The sequence below is a fragment of the Symphalangus syndactylus genome, chromosome 2 (assembly GCF_028878055.3).
Source record: "Symphalangus syndactylus isolate Jambi chromosome 2, NHGRI_mSymSyn1-v2.1_pri, whole genome shotgun sequence".
NCBI classification, from domain to species: Eukaryota; Metazoa; Chordata; class Mammalia; order Primates; family Hylobatidae; genus Symphalangus; species Symphalangus syndactylus.
In genome coordinates, this window is record NC_072424.2 from 33,323,676 (window position 1) to 33,347,564 (window position 23,889).

Here is a 23,889-nt window from a genome sequence, read left to right on the forward strand (position 1 = left end):
ATACAAGTGCATTCACTTTGTGGTAATGCATAAAACTAAACTTGTGCCCTGCACGCTTCTGTATAAAATTTACAATACAATTAAAATGTTTACTTTGAAAGAAACACACAAACCCTCCATGTGCCCCTTGAAGAGCCTGAGAAGCAAGTTTGCAGAGAGGTAGGAAAAGGAATTTACCTGGTGTGAGGCTGGAGGAACATAATCTGATCAGAGGATCCTAAGCCTTCACTCAACTTTGTAGAAAACCACAGTGATATTTACATTACATATGTAACCAACCTGCACGTTGTGCACATATACCCTAAAACTTAAAGTATAATAAATAAAAAAAAGAAATGAAGAAATGAAATGAAGAAATGTAAAACCAGAAAACCAATTACCATTAAATAAATCAAACTAGTAATGATAAATCTAAAAAAAAACAACAACAAAAAAACAAAAACCACAGTGATACTGGTTGTGTCTAGGGATCTGGGAGAGGTTGTGTGAAATGGCAGTAGAGGCACTTTCATTTATAATAAACTTAAGAGTGGTTCTCCAGGGTTGAGAACAGGATAGTAGTCCTATTCACCACCCTTCTGCCCTAGTCCTAACTTATATTCTTAGCCTTATTATCTAGTTTTGCAGCCAATGATATTCAAATCTCCAACAATCAAGAAAGCCATCTGTTGTGAATAGAGATCATCTCATCAACTGAGCAATGAGTCCTACATGGCAGCGATCATGACTCCTGACTTTTGGAAATTGCTGGTCCTCATCTCACAAAGAGTGTGTCCTGCATATATGTTGTAGATACCTCCCAGCTTGCATTTCCTTCAATTTGTGATACGTGTCTTTGTCTAATGAGAACCCCAAACAAGTTGTGAGGCAGACATAACACAGGGGACAACGAATACCTGTTTGTGGTATACGTCTCTTATAACCTCAATCTCTAGGTCGGAGGTAGGTTTGGAAGCTTCCTGTTGACCTATGTAATTTTCCCAGGGCCTGAGGAATTTCCACCACACTCAATGATTGTAGAGAGAGTGGGCAGAGGAGATTAACTGAGCAGGAAGGAGCATCACAGAACAATTTTCAGGGCTTACCATGAACTGCAATCTCTTTTGTGTCCTGGATGAGGGCATTCCCAGCAGCCACCTGGACTGTGATGGTGTTGGTTCCTTCTGCAAGGAATGTGAAGGAAATGCTGCTGTCCAAAGTGATGAGAGGCTACGAGAAGAAGTAACGATACTCAATTCAGTCTTGTGTGGAATATCAACTTGCTTCCTTTCCTGAAATTCTCAGACTGTCATCCTAACTTGGAAAAGAAAAAAAAAACTTTATACAGTTTCTTAAAACTGTGATAATTCTTCCAGTATCTAGGAAGAGTATTAGTATATTTGAAACACATTATAAAATGTTAAATTCTAGAAATAAGGAGAAGACTGGGCATCTGGATTTTGCATGTCATTCTGCTCCTTCTCCTGGGGCAAAGTAGAAACAGCTTTTGTAACCTGTCCCTGTTGGCTTTGGGAATAGGAGATCATTTCCCTTCTCCTCCAATATCTGGTGTCACTTATATTTTCATTCTATATTTCACTGGATTATGAGACCTTTCTGAGAAGTGATCACAGAGTTATTTACTTCTGTATTGCCCACACTAAGCACACTTTTTTTTTCTTTTTTTTTTTTTTTTGACAGAGTCTCGCTCTGTCGCCCAGGCTGGAGTGCAGTGATGCGATCTTGGCTCACTGCAACCTCTACCTCCTGGGTTCTAGCAATTGTCCTGCCTCAGCCTCCCTAGTAGCTGGGACTACAGGTGTATGCCACCACACTCAGCTAATTTTTTTGTATTTTAGTAGAGATGGGGTTTCACCGTGTTGCCCAGGCTGATCTCGAACTCCTGAGCTCAGGCAATCCACCCACCTCAGCCTCCCAAAGTGCTAGGATTACAAGTGTGAGCCACTACACCTGGTCGCACATTGCCTTTCATAGAGCAGAAAATATATGTAAATTAGATGCACCTCCAGATTACTGACTTTTTATATTATTATATCTGTGTTTTCCATTACAAGACATTTTTATCATTTTTAATAGGTTAGAAAATACACACATACATATTTGTGATCATTTATTAATCTTTTTCTCTTTCTGTTTTTTCCCCCAATAATCATAACAGATAGGAACTTCTCAAGGATGAAGAGAGAAATTGAATGCAGATATACCTCAGAATTCACAGAGGATTGATTCCAGGACCCCTGTGTATACAAAAATCCATGCATACTCCAATCCCATTGTAGGCCCTCCATATCTGCAGGTCTTGCATTCTGCAAATGCTGTATTTTCAATCTAAGTTTGGTTGCAGATGTGGATCCTGATGATATGGAGGGCTGACTGTATTTCTTGAAAAAAAAAAAAAAACCCACATATAAGTGGACCTGTACATTTCAAACCCTTGTTGTTCAAGGGTCAGCTCTAATTATATATATTTTTTCCTGGAAAGAAGAATCTTGATTAAAAAGCAGATGCTTATTGGAGAGAAGAGAGTACAGATCTTCAGATTGATGAGTCATTATTCAGTGGGCATCTTAAAGTCAGTGCCCTCTCAAAATCTCTATTGTTTGGAAAGTAAGACATAACAGTTGGAGGCTGATCTAGGGCAGCTGATAAAGAGATGTCACAGGGGCAGATGAGCAGACTCCCTCTCCTCTCTTTGTGTCAGGACAACAGCAGGATGGAGAGTAGCAATGTAGCCAGCTGTGGATGCACAGAGCTGCCTTTTAAGAGGGGCAGGACAGTCCTTCACAACATACCCATGTATGGCCTGGATGCATGTGTACAAAACCCTGCAGAGGCTCCCAGCTGCAGCTTTCAGATGGTGTCCCTACTGTAATACTGAAATTCCTTTCTAGCTCAGAATTTTCAACTGGCCTTTGAAACAATAATTTAATTTCTTCTGCTTTAAAATTCTATAGCTCTGTTTTATGATCAGGTTGATGGCTGGAGCTGGGCAGGATTACAGATACTGTCCTAAGCACCTGACATATTTTCTTTTCTACTTGGTAAATGAAAGAAGAAAGGGAGTGTGCAAAGAGATATACTCTTTCCCTTAACTAAGGGCAAACCTCAGAGTTCAGGCATTCTTTCCCATATTTATGACTGGGTGTGATCTTCTGAATTAGTTGATAAATGAGGTGTTAAGTAGGTTCTGACATGCATATAAAATCCAAAGGGTCAACAGTGGCTGTTTATGGTCCTGTTTGGAGAAGGGAACTGAAGTCAAGCCGGGCTGAGCATGGCAAATGTCAATCGGGGCCATGGAATCAGGGAATAACAATATGTGTGGCACAGAGTCACCATTTCTAGTATAATTAGAACAGTGACTTGAAACTCACTCTGTTACTGTTTGAATCAATATCCTTAGGCAAAGTTTGTCCCCATTCTGGCCCTTACTTCTTTATCTGTGAAATGAGTGGTTTGGGTTAGAGGATCTGTGAGGACTCAGCAATCAGAATCTGTTGCATTGACAAATGGATTTAGGCAAAATTTCTAGTTTCTACTGGTCAGCCCATCAGGTCTTATCTAACAGAAAACCTTCAATTGCTTCATTACCTTTGCTACATTCTTTAAAAAGAAAATGAGATATCTCTAAACACCCAACAGAATGGCTATATATATATAAATTATAATATCAAGTAATATTGAAGATGCAAAACAATTAGGACTCATAGAATTTTGGTGGAAATGTAAAATGGTAGAACCATTTAGGAGAATGTTTAGTTTTACAAGAAATTGCAAGAAATTTTTCCAAAGTGGTGTGACAGTGACAGGAGGCAGCCAAATGCCTAGGCAGACAGGGGCAGGTACCAAGTGAAACCCCACCTCCAAGCCAAAGACAGTTTAAAGCCCAAAAGCCAAGTTAGAAGTTAAATCTTTGGATTGGATTGAAAACTTGTCTTCCTGTTTGGCACACTTTCTCTGATTGATCCCTATCCTTCCCCTATTTTACACATACCTACCCTTTCCTAGTTGGTTTTCTACACTGTCATGCCCACCTTCGAGTGGTGTCTTCACTTGATCCTTTTTTGCATATTCACAAACCAATCAGCACACAATCCCCATCCTGTGCCTATAAAGACCCCAGACTCAGTTGGTAGAGAAGAAGATGGCCTAACTTCTGGGAGGAGACAGGCTGACTTGAAGTCAGGGAGGAGATGACCTGACCTTCCTGTCCCCTCTCCAGCTCCCCTCTCTGCTGAAAGCTGTTTTCATTGCTCAGTAAAACTCTCTGCCTTCACCATCCTTCAACCATCCATGTGATCTCATTCTTCTTGGATGCCAGACAAGAGTTCAGGACCCACCAAATGTGGATACTCAGAAAGACTGTCACACTGGCCCTTTACTCACAGTGGCAGAGGGCAGCTGCCCCACATGACAAGGCAAGGGGCCAACTGAGCTGCTAACATGCCACTGTCCGCAGATGGTGGAGCTAAAGGAGCACTGTAACACCCTCTCTGGGGCTTCAGGGTTGCAAGCACCCCCACCTGGGGCTGCTGTGTTCCCCCTGAGGTGACACACCTGGTCTGGCCATGGGCCCTCCATGGAGCTTGCTCCTGTGTCAGTACCCGGAGTGTCTGGCCAGATCCCGCACACACTCGCTCACATGCTCCCTCCCACAAGGGGTTGAGAATGGTGGACAGGTGGGCCGGGTAGAGGGAGCGCCCCTGCTGCAAGTTCAGTGAAGGGGCCAAGAAAAATCCTCCATCAGTTGTACCATATGTATATTTTATGATTTGACAACTGCAACCCTAAGAATTTAGTCAAGAGAAAAGAAGACACAAGTATACAAACAACAAAATAAATGTTCATAGTGGCTTATTCATAGCAGCCCAAAACAGGAAACGGCCCAGGAATTGTAGGAAATTTAGTAGGAAATAAATACATACTGAGATATATATATATATATATATATAAAATCAGTGTTTGTATGTGTATATATGTCTGTGTATAATCAGTATGGATAAATCCCCAAACCAGCAAATCTAATTTATGATGAAAAAGTAGAATAGTGGTTGGTTCTGGAGATTGGGATGGAGATTGACTGAGAAGGGGGACTGGGCTGGAAATTGACTTAGACGGGGCATGAAAGGACTTTCAGGAAGTTTGGATTACACAGTTTAATGTCTTTTCCAAAACTCAGTAAGTACACGCTGTTGAATTTTGCATTCCATTGTTGATAGGATTTATACCCCCACAGGGGTAAAAGTGTAAAGAAATATTCAACTATAGTTAATGATTTGCAAGCTCAATCATTTAGGACAAAGAATATAGGTGTCTTAAATTTACTTTGAAATGAATAAAGCAACAAGATAGACTAATGGATGTATACAGAAGGATGGACAGATAGACATGTGATAGAAGAAGCATAGCAAATATTAATGATATACTACAGGTGGTATGTATGTGGATGTTCACTGCACGGTTCTTTCAGCTTTCCATTTTGTTTTACTGCCTTCAGCTATTTCTCATCTTTTCCCACCTATCACCACCAGGCATTTTTCTCTGTTAATAATAGTTTTCTCTTTAGAGAATCTTCACTACTTCCAGCTCATCTTCTTCAGCTCTCAGTAGTATACATGGCCCTCTCTCATTTTCTGCCGTCTCTTCTTAAGATTCAGCTGGTTGGTGCCATCCTGGGCAATGGAATCTCTTTTGAGAGGAATGGAATTCCTCCTGTCCTAGCAGATTTGATCTTGTCTCCATCTGGCTGTTTCCCTAGGAGATCCAGGGCCCGGCAAGGGTGCAGGGATGCAGGGCAAAGGGAATGCCATGTGAAGTAAGAGAGTATGTGCCCTCCTGCCAGCCAGTCAGGGCACTGAGCCACAGCAAACAAACTGTGCTGAATGGGAACACTTGGTCCCCAGGTGGCAAGCCACACACTCTTGTGCTGGGGAAATGGCAGGAGCTAATTTTGTTTTCAAAATTGCTTTTGTTTCTCGTCAGCTGTTACGGCAGCATGGCTGATTTCACCTTCCTTGCAAAGCTGGAACACTCAACAGGATTCTTGAGTTCTTCATCAGCCACTGATATCTGGTGCCCAATGCTAAATTAAATCAAGTATTTTAAGGTTCATTTACTCAAATATATTAGGCAAGCAGACACATTTATTAAGCCAGACCTCTGTTAATCCCAGCAAATTGGCCTTTCAGAGCCCCACAAATCCAACAGGCAGCTGATTGACTTCTCTGTCTCTGTGCTTCATCCAATCTACAGAGCCAGCCCACAATGAGGCCCCTTGGAAAAATACCTCATGTCCTGCCTAGGCTGTGAGCTACATTCCTCCCCACAGAGAATCCCTCATGTGCGACAGGTCACATATTATCCCACTGAGCCTGGCAAGAAATCGACAAAGCTCTGTGTGACTATTTAGTTATGAGATTTCCACTTGACTAATGGAACTAAGCAGGCTGCAGGGAAATCTTTGGATGCAGCCTACATCAGTTTCCCAGACACAGTAAGTCAAGTTAATATCGTACACTCTAAAATCTCCGCAATTTAAAATGCATACCTTGATAACAGCTGCCAGTCCCAAATTAGACAGACTATGCAGTCACTATGCTTGCCTTATTTATAACCTTCAGCAGATTATATAGTAATGTGTGCAAAGTGCTCATCATATGAAGTACAAAGACTGGATATATAATTGTGGATCTACCATGTTTAGAACTACATAAAATCTTAACTACAAAATCTTAACATACAAAGAAATAAAGCAAAATACTATCTATAGGTACCAGTTTTAAACTAAAACTAAACTAAACTAAACTAGTGATATAAGAACCAAATTCATGGTTCTATTCACTAGTTTAGTTTAAAACTAAACTAGTAGCTATGGACGCTATTAAAGAAATAAAGCAAAGAAATAAAGCCAAATAATATAGTAAACTAGAGTTTAAAGCTAAAGTGATAGTTATAGATACTATTTGGCTTTATTCCTTTGTCTTTGTGTGTTTTTTTTTTTTTGAGACGGAGTCTTGCTCTGTCGCCCAGGCTGGAGTGCAGTGGCGCAATCTCGGCTCACTGCAAGCTCCGCCTCCCGGGTTCACGCCATTCTCCTGCCTCAGCCTCTCCGAGTAGCTGGGGACTACAGGCGCCCGCCACCACGCCCGGCTAACTTTTTTTGTATTTTAGTAGAGACGGGGTTTCACCGTGGTCTCGATCTCCTGACCTCGTGATCCGCCCGCCTCGGCCTCCCAAAGTGCTGGGATTACAGGCTTGAGCCACCGGGCCCGGCCTGTCTTTGTGTGTTTTTAATGGAGAAAAATGACTGGTGGTAATAGGTGGGAAAAGATGATAAATAGTTGAAGGTAGTAAATCAAAACTCCCATACTTTTATGCCTATGGGACTAACGTGAAAAGTCGCAGGTTAAAAAAGCACTTTCCCTTAAATACAGATACACAAACATACACACTTAAATACATCCAAAAACTCTTTGACAGTATCTGTCTAAAGTATCACTGTCCATGAATCTGGTTCTATCTTATATCACGCTGCCCTAAATCAGAATTTTTGTGACAAAAGCAAAAGCATCAATTTTTATCATTCAAAGCCATCTGTCATCTATCTTCTCACCTTTCAGTGTTTTCTCCAACTTCTGCCCAAATGAATCCTTTAACTTTGGCTGAATTAGTCTATCATCCCCAAAGCCTAACCTCTACACAAAAATCCCTCTTTCCTCTCTGCCTCAATTCTACTGCTCCTTCCATGTCAGCTTAGGCTCAACTTTGTATATGACTCACTCCATGACCAACAATGTCTGCATATCCATCACTCCCTAGGCTGCTTGACTTAGCCAGTAATTTTACATTCCTATTGCATACCTGCTTTTATCTATTCTTGAATTTTAGCCTCATATTCTCAAATAGATTACATGTTTCTTGAAAGCAACAAATGGAATTTACACTGCTTTGCATTCCACACAACATGTAGCACAAACTACAGGCTCTTAAAAAAGATCCACAAAAGTGCTGATGGAATTTCACATTGCCCACTGATAGATTTGTAGGCACATGAGCCTACAGTTGGATTTCAGAAATTCTTGCTCTTTTCTGTTTGCTTATACAACATATTTGCTTGTCAATTATTGCATATGTGCTCATTGTGCTTTCTTATTGGGGATATAATCTCCTTGAAGGTATGGAGAATGTCATATGTGTTTTTCTATCCCTAATATCAACAAGCAAAAGTCTGATTATAAAGGCAGGATGCCAATTCACTCTTATCAGTAGGATGATTTAATTTAACTACTCACATAGTAACCTAGTCACAGAAACACAAACACATAAAACAGCCATAAATCATCACCTTCCAAGGTTATTTCCTTAATTGTATTCTCTGTAAAATAGGATAATTTCTATTTCATCAGTGATGTTCTGATAACAATAAAATAATGTGTATGAAGAGACCAGCACACAATGAGTACCAGAAATGTATGCTCAAAATTAGTATTAGTTCCTTTTACAGGTCAGTTTGCTAGTCAAAGGGAACCAAACAGCTCTAAAATCACGGCACTCCCCATATACGCAGAGACATTTCATTCATTTGCCAGCCAAGTATAGTGCTCACTGGATCAACTACTGGGGACCATGGCCATCTTGATGTGTTTCTGGCATGGTGTTAGCAAATAGCACTGCACTGAAAATGCACCTCTTTCAAATGGACCAAGTAAACATTTTTAGAAATTGGAGTGTAATCTGTGGAACCAAGTCAGGTTTTTAACCTAAATACAAATGCTATTGATGCAAATGATGGGCACAACAGTGACTAATACTTCCAAATGCTCCGATGCGTTCTAAACACTTTCTATGCCTTTCTTTACTTAATCCTTGCAGCAATACTTGATCATAGATACTACTGTTATTACTCAGACATTACAAACAATAAAACTGAGACTCAAAGAAATTAAATGGTTTGACTTCACTAAAGGCATACAGCAAAGAAGATTCAGTCTGGACTCCAGCCTAGGTTTGTCTTGTTCTGCAACCACTCTATTCTACTGCCTCTCATGTATTGTCATTCTCTTGGTTCTTTGGGAACAAAACCACTTAGTAAGACCTCTGGGACCTGGGTATTTGTGCAGTATTTCATGCTCAAGCTTTTGGATTAAAAATTCCTAACCAAGGAAATACCTCTTGTCACCATTAATTAAAAAACATAAAACTATAATGCCAATATGTAATTTAAAAATGCCCTCTCATAATATGGCATAATATATATGAGGTAGGTAGTAGATAGATAGATAGATACATTGACTGATTGATAGAAAAGTGGAGAGACAGAGAGATACACAGTAGATTTCAAATAATAACTAAGTCATGTTCATATATTACATATAATAGTATCCTTGCTTTAGAGAAATTGATACAAACTCAAGTGACTCATTCAATTTAACACAGATAATTATTATAGAAGTATAAACTAGAATCCCAAATTGCTTTGTTCATTTATCCGTTTTTAATCAACTACCTATTAGACACTGCATGGCATTTCAGGTCTTAGAAACAGCACTCAAAGAAAAAAATAGAGCTGTAGAGAAACATTTTGTCTTCCGTTCCTCACAGGCCACTAAGTAAATCACTGTGTTGGTAACAGTCAAGAACTGCCCTTCTTGCACACAGAAGTTTCTTAGAAAAAATCATCAGGTAAATGAGTTAGAACAAGACAGAATTCTCTGACTTGACAGCCAAACTCTCACATCTGCACAGGAGAAATGAACTTAAAATCCTCCTCTTTCTAACTTCTCCCTAAACAATTTTCTCTTTTTCTTTCACTATGTATATCTGCTGGTCTTTGAAGCAAAATTTTAGATTATGTAACCTCCAGGAGATAAACACCTCTAGTGGGGCAGCTAAAGCATCTGGGGCTGGGGAGAGTGCACGATAAATGGGAATTAGCAGACCCAGGTTTGAGGTCTGGCTCTGCAACTAACCAAGTGCTTGAATTTGGGGTGTTCATCTCAGACAGGGAACTTAACTTCTCAAATGTACCAAATACAGCTTTTATTAAATGACCTACGCTTCTATTTTCCTGGTGAAGAATAATCCCAGAAATGCAAGTGCATTAGTCATTTATACTGAGAAACTAATTTGAAAATATGAGGCACAAATAATGCAAACAGAAAAGGGTTCCTTGGTCCATGAATCTTGCTCTATATTTTACCAACCCATGCTAAATATAAGTTCTAATAACATCATAAAAAGCATCCATTTATTGAGTACATAGTGTGTGCCGAGTAAATAGTATAGTTTTACTGTATATTTATGCTATACAATGGCATAGTTTTCACAACAATAAAGTTGAGATAGGCATTATTCTTTCCACTTCATGGTGAGTCAATTACATCTTAGGACAAATAACTTTATCAAGCTCTCACACAACTAAGAAGTAGCAGTTCTGGAAACTTAACCCATGAAACCCTAAACCCAAGGTCAATGTTCTCTCCACTATATCGTGCTGCCTCCCTAAAAAAGATCGGGGATAAGTTATCTCCCACTTATGCAGGAGTAAGGATGGGGTGAAGTTCTCTTCAGTTGTTATCGACTGGAAACTGAATATTTATTTCCCTTCTCTTTAGATATCCAGCATTTCCAAGTCTGATGTCGTACCTTACTTAAACTATGGTTTTAAGTTAAAGCTTTCTTTAGGATAAGCAATGCCAATCACATTATGAGTTTTCAAAAAAAAAAAACCCAGAGTTTTCAAAACACACACACACACACACACACACACACGTCTGAGAGTTCAAAACTCCAGGAGGATTCATAGGAAGCCCCTTGACTTTGTGAATTTTACCACATACTCCCAACAAATGTTAAAGGAAATTGCCCATATGGTTATATCAGGGGAGAGGGAAAATAATTATTTTGAAATATACATCAGAGCACTACATTCTTTTTAACAAGGTCTGCTCTCAGAAGAAACTTATAAATCAGAGCCTAAACTGCAGGGGTTTTATAGTCCAACTAAGCTATGGGAAGTAAAATACACAACACCAGCCCACTTTATCCTTCCATGTGGGAGAGCATAGATACCTACCTACAGCCCATTATAGCTAATCTAACCAACCTGAGGGGTCAGGAGAGGGAGAACAAACAAAAACACCTGTAAATGCCTGAGACCTAATCATAGGTTGATAGCCTCCCCTCCTTCCATATCTTACCACCACATTACTAAAGACTTATTTACAGACATTCCTTTCACCCAGTATATCATGTCCAGTGATGAAGAAAAAATTACAAGGCATACTAAAGGGAAAAAACACAGAAGACACAGAGAAAGTATCAGAGTGTGATATAACAGGGATGTTGCAATGAACAGAGAAGAAATTTCAAACAAATTTAATTAATGTGCTAAAAGACTTAATGGATAAGGTAGACAGCGTGCCAAAACAGATGAGCAATGTAAACAGAAAGTTGAAAATTCTAAGAGAAAAAAAGAAGTGCTAGAGATCAAAAACACTGTACTTGAAATTTAAAAATGCCTTTGATGTGTTTATTAGTAGACTGAACACAGCTGAGGAAGAATCTCTGCGCTTGAGAACATCTCAATAGAAAATGCCAAAACTGAATAACAAAAAGAACAAAAAGTAAAAAAAAAAAAAAGAAAAGAATATCCACGAATGAGGAACAACTAAAAATGGTATAAATGCATGTAACGTGAATAACAGAAAAAGAAACAGAAAAAAATCAGAAATAATAATAACTGAGAATCACAGCAAAGTAATGTCAGACACCAAACCACAGACACACAAAACTCAGAGAACACTGAGACAGATAATTGCTGAAAAATCTATACCTAGATGCATCATTTTCAAACCACAAAAAAATCAAAGATTGAGAAAAAAAAACCATGAGAGAAGCTAGAGGAAATAAACACCTTACCTATAAAGGAGAAGAGATAAGAATTATATCCAACTTCTCCCCAGAAACCATGTAAGCAAGAAGAAAGTAGAGAGGCATATTTAAAGGGTTGAGGGAAAAAAACCCCACCAATCTAGAATTCTGTACCCTGCAAAATTATCCATCAAAAGTGAAGAAGAAAAGAATGTTTTCTCAAACAAAGAAAAAATTAAGAAACTTGTCAGTACATCTGTTTTACAAAAATCATTAAAGTTTCTTCAGACAGAAAGAAATATAGGTCAGAAACTTGAACTACATGAAGAAAGGAAGAACACTGAAGAAGAATAAATGAAGGCAAAATTTTTTGACCCAGCAATCCCATTACTGGGTATATACCCAAAGGATTATAAATCATTCTACTATGTAGACACTTGCACATGTATGTTTATTGTGGCACTGTTCACAATAGCAAAGAGTTGAAACCAACCCAAATGCCCATCAATGGTAGACTGGATAAAGAAGATGTGGCACATATACACCATGGAATACTATGCAGCCATATAAAAGGATGAGTTCATGTCCTTTGCAGGAACATGGATGAAGCTAGAAACCATCATTCTCAGCAAACTAAAACAAGAACAGAAAACCAAACACTGCATATTCTCACTCATAAGTGGGAGTTGAACAACGAGAACACATGGACACAGGGAGGGGAACATCACACACCAAGGCCTGTCAAGGAGGGGTAGGGGGCTAAGGGAGCAATAGCATTAGGAGAAATACCTAATGTAGATGACAGGTTGATGGGTGCAGCAAACCACCATGGCATGTGTATACCTATGTAACAAACCTGCATGTTCTTCACATGTATCCCAGAACTTAAAGTATAATTATAAAAAGAAAGAAAACTATTATTCTCAATTGACTTAACAGAAAAAAATTTGTTCAACATAATAATAACAACAAGGTATTTGATTATGTATACTTATGTATACATCTTATGTATGTTTACATACAAGTGAAATGAGTGACAACAGTGAGAGAAGAGGGAAGAGATAAGAATTTATAATTATTTTTACTAAAAACCACTCTCACTACTATTGAAGTGGTATAGTGTTATTTAAAATGGGCTTGGGGCCAGGCGCTGTGGCTCACGCTTGTAATCCCAGCACTTTGGGAGGCTGAGGCGGGCGAATCACAAGGTCAGGAGATCGAGACCACGGTGAAACCCCATCTCTACTAAAAATACGAAAAATTAGCCGGGCGTGGTGGCAGGCGCCTGTAGTCCCAGCTACTCGGAGAGACTGAGGCAAGAGAATGGCGTGAACCCAGGAGGCAGAGCTTACAGTGAGCCAAGATTGTGCCACTGCACTCCAGCCTGGGCGACAGAGCGAGACTCTGTCTCAAAAAAAAATAAAAATAAAAAATAAAATAAAATGGGCTTGGATTCATTGTAAATGTATATAGCAAATTCTAGGGCAATCACTTTAAAAAGTTTTTTTAAAAGTATGAGTGATATACAAAAAAAGAAATAAAATCAATAAGGACATAGCTGATTTTAATAATGCCATCAATCAACTGGACATAACTAACATCTATAGATTACTTTATCAGATGACAGCAGAATACACATTCTTCTAAAGCCCAAATAGAACATCCACTGAACTAGACCATATCCTGGGCCATAAAACACATTTTAACAAATATGAAAGAACAAAAATCATACAATGTCTGCTCTCAGAACACAATTAAATTGAGCAATAAATAATTAACAGAAAGATAACTACGAAGTCCCAAAATACATGGAGATTAAAAAAGACACATCTAAATAACACATTAGTCAAAAAATAAATGTCAAGAGAAACTAAAAAGTATGTTCAACTGAATGAAAATTTAAAAAATCTAACATTTGTGGGATGCAGCAAAAGTAGTACTTAGAAGGAACTTTATAGCATTGAGTGTATGTATTAAAAAGAAGTATCTAGAATCAGTCATCTAATGTCCCATCTCAGGAAACAAGAAAAAAAAAAAAACTCCAAGATAAGCAGAAAAAAAGAAATAATAAAAACTAGAACAGAAATCAATGAAACTGAAAATAGGAAATCAATAGAGAAAATCAATTTAAAAAATCTGTTTCTTTGAAAATATCAATAAAGTTGATAAGCCTCTGGCCAGGCTAATTAAGAAAAAAGAGAGGGGACACAAATTACTAATGTCCGAAATGAAAGAGGGAACATCACTACAAATCTTACAGATATTAAAATGATGACAAAGGGGTATGATAAACACTTCTATGGCCACAACTTTGATAACCCAGATGAAATAGATCAATTTCTTGAAAGACACAATCTGTCAAAACTCACACGGGATGAGAAAGCTTATTTGAATAGAACTATATCTATTAAATAAATTGAATCAGTAATTAATAACTTTGCTAAAGAGAAAACACTAGGCCCAGATGGTTTTACTGGCGAATTCTACTAAACATTTAAGGGAGAAATTATGCGAATTTTCCACATTATTTTTCAGAAAATAGAAGAGGATAAAATATTTTCTAACTCATTTAATCAACCAAATACCAAAATCAACCATCAACCGAATACCAAATACCAAATATAACCAAATATCAAAATCAGGTAAATATGTTACAAGAAAGGAAAACTAAAGATCAATAATTCTCAGGAACAAAGATGCAAAAATCCTCAATAAAACATTAGCAAATTGAATCCAATCACGTATAAAAAAATTATACTACATGACCACTATCAGAATTTATCCCATGGCTGGTTCAACATTTAAAAATCAATTAATGTAATCCATCTCATCAGCAGACTAAAGAAAAAAGAACATGATCATATTAATCTATGCAGAAAAAGCATTTAACACAATCCAACACACATTTATAACAACTCTCAGTAAACTTAGAATAGAGGGGAACTTCCCCAAGATGATAAAGAATATCTACAAAAAACCTATAGCAAACATCATAGTTAATGGTGTGAAATTAGAAGCTTTCCCACTAAGATCAGAAACAAAGCAAGGACGTTCCCTCTCACCACTTCTTTTCAACATTGTACTGGAAGTCCTGGCTAACACAATAAGACAAGAAAATAAACAAAAGTTATATTGGGAAAGAAGAAAGAAAACTATTTGTTCACAGATGATATGACTGCTTATGTAGGCATCTAAGAGAATCAATAACAAGTAGCAAAAATCTCCTGGGACTAATACATAATTATAGCAAGGTTACAGGATACAAGGTTCATATATAAAAGTTGATCACTTTCCTATATACCAGCAAGGAACAAGTGTGATTTGAATTAAAAACACGATACCAAGGAGTTTCAAGATGGCTGATCAAAGGCAGCTCATACTGTTCTTCTCCACAAAGAAGAACCAAAAATAGTGACTAGGCAATCACACTTTGAATAGGTCATCTCAGAAAGAATCCTGGAGTTCAATAGAGAAGTAACAGGAAGCACGTAAAGCAGTGAAGGACATGGAAGCAAGGCAGCCTGCTTGGCCAGGATCGGCTGGGAGTTTGGAGAGATTCCCCAATGTGGAAAGGGACTCCCCAATATGAGAAAAGGGTAAGTGAGAGACCTCCAGAAGTCCACATCCTCACCATGGACTCCTACAACCCTAGCCACTGGAGAGCCCCTTGACCATTGTGGGCCCTGAAACTGACATAAGCAGCTCCCTAGAGACTGCAATATCAGTGCTCCAGAGAGGAGCTCACACTGGGTTCCACACATCCCAAGTCCAAAGCAGCTGCAGCAAGGTGCCATTTTGAGAACCCAGCTCCCAACAGGCTTCACCCTGCTCTGGGGCCCAACAGTGACTACTTCTCCTTATTCCTAGAGCCCTATTGACATCCCCCACAGGCAGTCACCACTGCACCTAGCTGCTGCTATGTGGGCTAAGGCACAGGCCACTGGCAATGATCACACTTGCCACCAGCAGCAGAGCCACTGTGCATTTTCTGGCACCCAGACAGAACCCCACTCCCCACCCATAGCTGCCATTACTGTGGGCTGCTGCCATGGGCTGGGAGGTGAGTGAAGTGTGGGCTGCTACAGTCATGGCTAAGATATGAGTGAAGAACCAATTGCCAATGAGGTGGCTGAAGTGCAAGTGAAATATAAACTTCTGCCACCTAGGCTAAGACACAAGCAAAATATGTATTTCCCACCCACCTGACTATGCCTGCCACTAAAAGCAACCCTGCCCACCACTAAAAGCAACCCTGCCCTCCTCAGTAGCAGGGCTGCAGCATAACCACTCCCACTCCCCAACCTAAGCATCCCACCTGGGGTTTGGAGATCACCCCACCACTGTCTACCACAGCCAGTACCTGCACAAAACACCAGGGGGCCTGAGGGTAGGACTTCTTAGCCTGGCTCTGCCTCCCCTGAATCCAGAGGACTCAATCTAAGAGTCCAAGGGTCTCGGAATCACACTGCCTAGTATACCACAACCAGTACCTCAGCACTCCTCCCAGACACCTGAGGTTGGGCCCGCCACCCTGCCACTACCACCAGGTTGGGCCCACCATCCTGCCACTACCACCAGAGCTGGTACGCATCTGTATTCACTAATTGTAGATATGAAGACTAAACCACTAAGCCCATTGTAGCCACCACTAACATCAGTGGGAACTGCTCAAGGCACAGAGGGTTATCCTGCCACTGCTACTATTATCACCTACACCACACCTCCTGCCCAAGGGGCACAGAACCCACTCACCCACCTGGTGCACAACTATGACTACCAGCAAGACACTTGGAGGCCCAGGAATCAGTCCAGTTGGGCCTTCTAACACCAAGGCCAACATACACCACCCTGAGGCCCCTAAATAGGCATAATCAGCCCACTGCTGCTATCCTAGGACCCCAAACCCTGGCCCACCTGGCATCCCAGTCCCCAGCAAAAAATTTCCACAGCCTCCACTAATAACTACCCCCAATTCAGCAAGGGAATCACAGCTGCCACTGATTCTATTTAAGGAAAAATAAATCATACAGACACTATACTAATGCATGCACCCAGAATCAAAGCCAAAGTGCCCTACTCAACCAACACTATAAAAACATCTTCAGGAAAAAGTCCCTCCCTACAAAAGCAAATTCAAAAAATTAGAAGTGACCATTACACCAGCTGCACAGATATCAATGTAAGGACACAGAAAACATTTTTAAAAGCAAGAAAAAGTGACAACTCTGAAGGAACACAATAATTCTCCAGTAATAGATCCCAATCAAACAAAACAATTATAAAATCCAAGAAAAGGAATTCAAAATATTGATTTGAAAGAAGCTCTGTGAGATAAAAAGAGAATTCAAAAACACAAGGAAAAGAAATCAGAACAATTCAGGATATGAATGAGAAATTTACCAAAGAGACACTATTAAAAAAATGCAAACAAATTCTGAACAGAAGAACCCACCAAATGAATGACAAAATACATTAGAAAACTTTAATAGACTAGATCAAGCAGAAGAAAGAACCTCAGATCCCGAAAACAGGTTTTTTGAAATAATCCACTCAGACAAAAATTTTAAAGAAATAATTTTTAAAAATGAGCAAAGCTTATGTGCTATATGAACACCATAAAATGAGCAAATATTCAAATTGCCGGTATGCCAGAAGATAAAAAGAAAATGAAAGAATTACAAAATCTATTTAACAAAATAATTGCTGAAACTTTTCCCAAGTCTAGCAAGAGATTTAGATATCCAGATTCAGGAGGCTCTGATAGTTCCAAAAAGATGTAAAGTAAAAAGATCTTCTTTATCCCACATTATAGTCAAACTCTTAAAAGTCAAAGACAAATACAGAATTCAAAAAATAGGCAAAGGAAAATGTCTAGTGACTTATAAATGAACCTCCATTCAACCAAGAGTGAATTTACCATCAGAAATCTCACAAACCAGGAGAGAATAGGATGACATATTCAAACAGCTGAAAGGAAAATACTGTCAACCAAGAATATTATACCTAGCAAAGATATTCTTCATAAATGAAGAAGAAATGAAATATTTCCCAGACAAGCAAAGCTGAGGGCATTCATCACCACCTAGATTTGCCATATTAGAAATTCTTAAGAAAATCCTGTGAAAGAAAAATAAGGAAAGAAATCAAGAAAGCAAGAGGGAAAGAGAGAATGAGAGAGAGAAAGAGCAAGAAAGAAAGAGCAAGAGAGAAGGAGAGAAAGAAAAAGAAGGAAAGAGAGAAAGAGAGAGAGAAAAAAGAAAAGAGAAGAAAAGAGAAAGAAAGACAGAAAGAAAAGAAGAAAGAAAGAAAGAAAGAAAGAGAAAGAGAGAAAGAGAGAAAGAAAAAGAAAGGAGGGAGGGAGGGAGGGAGGGCAGGGAGGGAGACACATGAAAATATAAAAACCACTGGTAGAACAAACAAAAAAGGAAGATAAAAGATTCAAATGTTATCACTATGAAAAAGAAAACAAAACCACTATGATAAACAGTAAGAGAGAAAGAAAAGGGACAAAGGTATAAAAAACAACCAGAAATTAATTAATAAAATGATAGAAATAGGCCCTCACATATCAATAACCTTGAACGTAAACAAATTAACTTTCCTCAGTAAAGCTAATGAAATGGATTTAAAACACACACACACACACACACACACACACACACACACACAATGACCACAATATGCTGCCTACAAGGAACTCATCCCACCTGTCATGACATATATAGACTGAAAGTAAAAGGATGGGAAAATATATTCCATGCAAATGAAAACTGGAAGTTAACAGGAGTAGCTATATTTATATCAAAGAAACAAACTTTAAGTAAAAAACAATAAAAAACAAACAAAAAAAGATCATTATATAATGATAAAGGGATCAAATCTGCAAGAAGATATCATAATTCTGAACATATAGGCACCCAATACCCCAGCACCCAGATATACAAAGCAAATATTAGTAGATCTAAAGGGAGAGATAGAATCCAACACAATAATAGTTGGGAACTTCCACACTCCACTCTCAGGATTAGACAGATCATCTAGACATAAAACAAAGAAACATTTCACTTAAACTGCACATTAGAACAAATGGACCTAACAGATATTTACAGAACATTTTATCCAAGAGCTAGAGAATACACATTCTTCTCATTAGCACATGGAACATTCTCCAAGATCAACCATATGTTAGGACACAAAACAAATTCTGTGAAGTTGAAATCATATCAAGTATCTTCTCAGACCACAATGGAATAAATCTAGAAATCAATAACAAGAGGAACTTTAGAAACTGTACAAATACATAGAAATTAAATGATATGCTTCTGAATGTTGGGTCAAGAAAGAAATCACACAGTAAATTTAAAAATTTTTGAAACAAACAAACAAACCCAGAAACACAACTTACCACCTATGAGGTATAGCAAAAGCAGTACTGAGAGGTAAGCTTATAGCAATAATTACCTACATCAGAAAAGCAGAAGGATTTCAAATAATACAACCTGCAACTCAAGGAACTAGAAAAGCAAGAACAAATAAAACCCCAAATTAGTAGAAGATAAGCGATCATTAAAAAGTCAGGAAACAACAGGTGCTGGAGAGGATGTGGAGAAATAGGAACACTTTTACACTGTTGGTAGGACTGTAAACTAGTTCAACCATTGTGGAAGACAGTGTGGCAATTCCTCAGGGATCTAGAACTAGAAATACCATTTGACCCAGCCATTCCATTACTGGGTATATACCCAAAGGACTATAAATCATGCTGCTATAAAGACACATGCACACGTATGTTTGTTGCAGCACTATTCACAATAGCAAAGACTTGGAACCAACCCAAATGTCCAACAACAATAGACTGGATTAAAAAAATGTGGCACATATACACCATGGAATACTATGCAGCCATAAAAAATGATGAGTTCATGTCCTTTGTGGGGACATGGATGAAACTGGAAAACATCATTCTCAGTAAACTATCGCAAGGACAAAAAACCAAACACCGCATGTTCTCACTCATAGGTGGGAATTGAACAATGAGAACTCATGGACACAGGAAGGGGAACATCACACTCCGGGGACTGTTGTGGGTTGTGGGGAGGGGGGAGGGTCAGCATTAGGAGATATACCTAATGCTAAATGATGAGTTAATGGGTGCAGCAAACCAACACGGCACATGGATACATATGTAACAAACCTGCACATTGTGCACATGTACCCTAAAACCTAAAGTACAATAATAAAAAATTAAATTAAAAAAAAGAAATAATAAAGATCAGAGGAGAACTAAACAAAATAGAGACTAAAAAATAATACAAAAGATCAATAAACCAAAAAGTTGGTTTTTTTGAAAACATAAACAAAATCAATAAACTACTTGCTGGACTAACCAAGAAAGAGTAAAGACTCATATAAACAAAATCAGAAATGGAAAAGGAGGCATTGCAACTGATACCACAGAAACACAAAAGATTATTAGAGACAATTATGAACAACTATATTCACTAACAAACTGAAAAACCTAGAGAAAGTGGATAAATTCCTAGACACATACAACCTACCAAGATTGAATCAGGAAGAAATAGAAAGCCTGATTACACGCCAATAACCAATAATGAGATTTCATTAGTAATAAAAAGTCTCCCAAAAAAGAAAAGTCTATGATCAGATGGCTTCACTGCTGAATTCTATCAAACTTTCAAAGATGAACTAATGTCAACTCTTCACAAACTATTCCAAAAAATTTAAGAGGAGGGAATGCTCCCTAACTCATTCTACAAGACTAGCATTACCCTGATACTCAAACCAGGCAAGAACTCAACAAAAAAAGAAAACTGTGGGCCAATAGCCTCGATGAATATAGCGTTGAAAATTCTCAATGAAATACTAACAAACTGAATCCAACAGCAAGTCAGAAAAAAATATACATCAAGTTGAATTTATCCCAGGGATGCAAGTATAATTTAACATACACAAGCCAATAAATGTGATACATTGCATCAGTAGAGTTAATGACAAAAAACATACGATCATGTTAACAGATTCAGAAAAAGCATTCGATGAAATTTAATGTCGCTAATGATAAAAAGTCTCAACAAACCAGCATAGAAGGAATGTACCTTAATGTAGTAAAGGCTACATGACAAATCCATAGTTAATATCATACTGAATCAGGAAAAGTTGAAAGCCTTTCCTTTAAAGCCTAGAACAAGATAAGGATGCCCATTTTCACCACTCCTATTCAATATAGGACCGGAAGTCCTAACCAGAGTAATCAGGCAAGAGAAAAAAAATAAAAGGCAATCTAAATTAAAAAAGAAAGAGTCAAATTTTCCCTCTTTGCTGATGTATATTTAGAAAAACCTAGAGACTCCATGAAAAAACTCTTAAATCTGATCAATAAATTCAGTAAAGTTGCAGAATACAAAATCAACATATAAAAAACAGTAGTGTTACATATCAATTAAAAAAAACATAAGATACCCAATACCATGTACTTTAGCACCATCAAAAATGAAATACTTCTGTATAAAGTTAACAAAATGTATACGAGATCCATGTAGGAAAAACTACAAAACTCTGTTGAAAGAAATCAAATAACTAAATAAATAGATATTCCACGTTCATGGATAGGAATACTTAATATCATGAATATGCCAGTCAAAATCCTAGCAGGTTAGTTTGTAGATGTTGACAAAGTGATTTTAAAGTATATATGGCAAGGCAAATGACTCAAAATAGTCAACATAAAATTGAAGGAGAACAAAGTTGAAGAACTGACTCTACTCAACTTCAAGATCTATTATAAATCTACAGTAATCAAAACAGGTTGTATTGGTGGAAAAAAAAAAAAAACAGGAAAACAGACCAATGGAACCAAATAAATAGCCCAGAAATAGGCCCACATAAGTGTAATCAACTGATTTTTGGCAAAGGAGTAAAGTTAATACAATGGAGCAAAATTGGTATTTTCAACAAATAGTACTTGAACAACTGGACATCCACATGCAAAAAAAAAATGAATCTAGGCATAAACCTTATGCCTTTAAAAAATGATCTCAAAATGGATCATAGATCTAAATGTAAAACTCAAAACTATAAAACTCCTAGAAGATAACATAGGAGAAAACATTGATGATGTTGGGTATGGCGAAGTCATTTGAGATACAACACCAAAGGCATGATTCATGAAAAAAAGAACTGATAAGCTGGACTTCCTTAAAATTAAAAACTTTTGTCTACAAAAAGACACTATCAAGAAGTTGAAAAGATAAGCCACAGAGTGGAAGAAAATATTTGCAGAAGACATATCTGATAAAAGATTATCCAAGAATATACAAAGAATTATTAAAACTCAATAAGTAATGGAACAATCTGATTTAAAAATAGGCCACAGACCTTAACAGACAACTCACCAAAGATGTTATATAGTTGGCAAATAAGCATATGAAAAATTTCTCTAAATAATATGTCATCTGGGAAATCCAAATTTAAACAAAAATGTGATACCATTACATGGCTATTAGAATGACCAAAATCCAAAACATGACACCACCAAATGCTAGTGAGGATGTGGAGTAACAAGAACTCCCATTCATTGCTGGTGGAAATCCAAAATGGTCCAACCAGTTTGGAAGACAGCTTGGTGGTTTATTTCAAAACCAAACATATTGCTACCATAAGATTAAGAGATCATGCTCTTAGTATTTATCCAAAGTAGTTGAAAACTTATGTCCCCACAAAACTTGCCCATGAATGTTTATAGCAATTTTATTCATTATTGCCAAAACTTAGAAGCAACCAATATGCTCTTCAATGAGTGAACGGATAAACTGTGATATATTCAGACAATGGGATATTATTCACCACTGAAAAGAAATGAGCTATCAAAACATGAAAAGACATGGAGGAAACTTAAATGCATATTATTTAGTGAAGGAAGCCAATATGAAAACAGAACATACTATATGATTCCAACTATATGACATTCTGGAAAAGGCAAAACTACAGAGACAGTAAAAATATCAGTGGTTGCCAAGGATTAAGGAGGAGGCAGGTACCAATAAGTGGAGCACAGAGCATTTTTAGGGTAGTGAAAACCTTCTTTTTGATACTGTAGTGGTAGATTCATGTCATTATACATTAATCCAAACCTATAGAATGTACAAAACCAGAAATGAATCCTAAAGTAAACTATGGACTCTGAGTGATAATGATGTATTAATGTAAGTTCATCTATTACAACAAATGTAATACTCTGGTGGAGGATGTTGATAATGGAGGAGGCCATACATGTGTTGAAGCAGGGGATATATGGAAAATCTCTGTACCACCTGTTGATTTTGCTGTGAACTTACAACTCCTCAAAAATGAAGTGTTCTTTATAAAAGAGGAATAGAGAAGAACATTATCTCTGAGGAATTCTCAGCCAAATTTCTCCCAGCTTCTGTCATACGATTGTGGTCATGCTTGACACAGGTGTTGCCATCACCATGGCTGAAGTAGGGAGTATATAGCAAGTCCAGAGTTCAGTCTCTTTTGTTCCTTTCTTTGAGATGTGGCAACCTCAGTACCTTGCCTAAAAAGAATGCTAGCATTTCTAGAACAGTTAGTAAGTATTGATAAGGATTCTTTACCTGTGTTATCTTGTTTAATTTTGACAACCCTACATTTAGATATCTAGACAGATAGGGCTACTTAATCTCAGAGATGCTAAGTAACTTCTTTGACATTATATAACCAGGCCAAGGCCAAGATTAAAGCAAAATGGAACAAATGAAATTTTAGAAATATTGATTAGAGAAGCAAGAACATGCAGGTTTGTAGAGTTTCTCAAAGTACTCTTTCTTCCTTAGGATTATTTGAACCTTCCCTAATAAAGTAATGAACTTGGTGTGAAGAGGTATGTTTTATTCAATTTTGTGGACTCATAGGTTTATTAAGCACCTCTTATTGCCTGCATTCTCAGTGCCCCCTAATAGACACATAAAAGCTGGAACATAGGAGCATTCAGTACAGATC

General features: G+C 37.8%; 1 protein-coding gene across 1 annotated transcript in view; it reads right to left on the bottom strand.

Moving 5' to 3' along the window:
* The window catches only part of SORCS3 (sortilin related VPS10 domain containing receptor 3), a 639,289-nt gene that overhangs the window by 18,211 nt on the left and 597,189 nt on the right, over nt 1-23,889 (bottom strand). Inside the window, exon 21 of the mRNA XM_055249892.2 lies at nt 1,086-1,209. Within this exon, the coding sequence (XP_055105867.2) occupies nt 1,086-1,209 (124 nt within the window). The remainder of the gene's footprint in view (nt 1-1,085; nt 1,210-23,889) is intronic.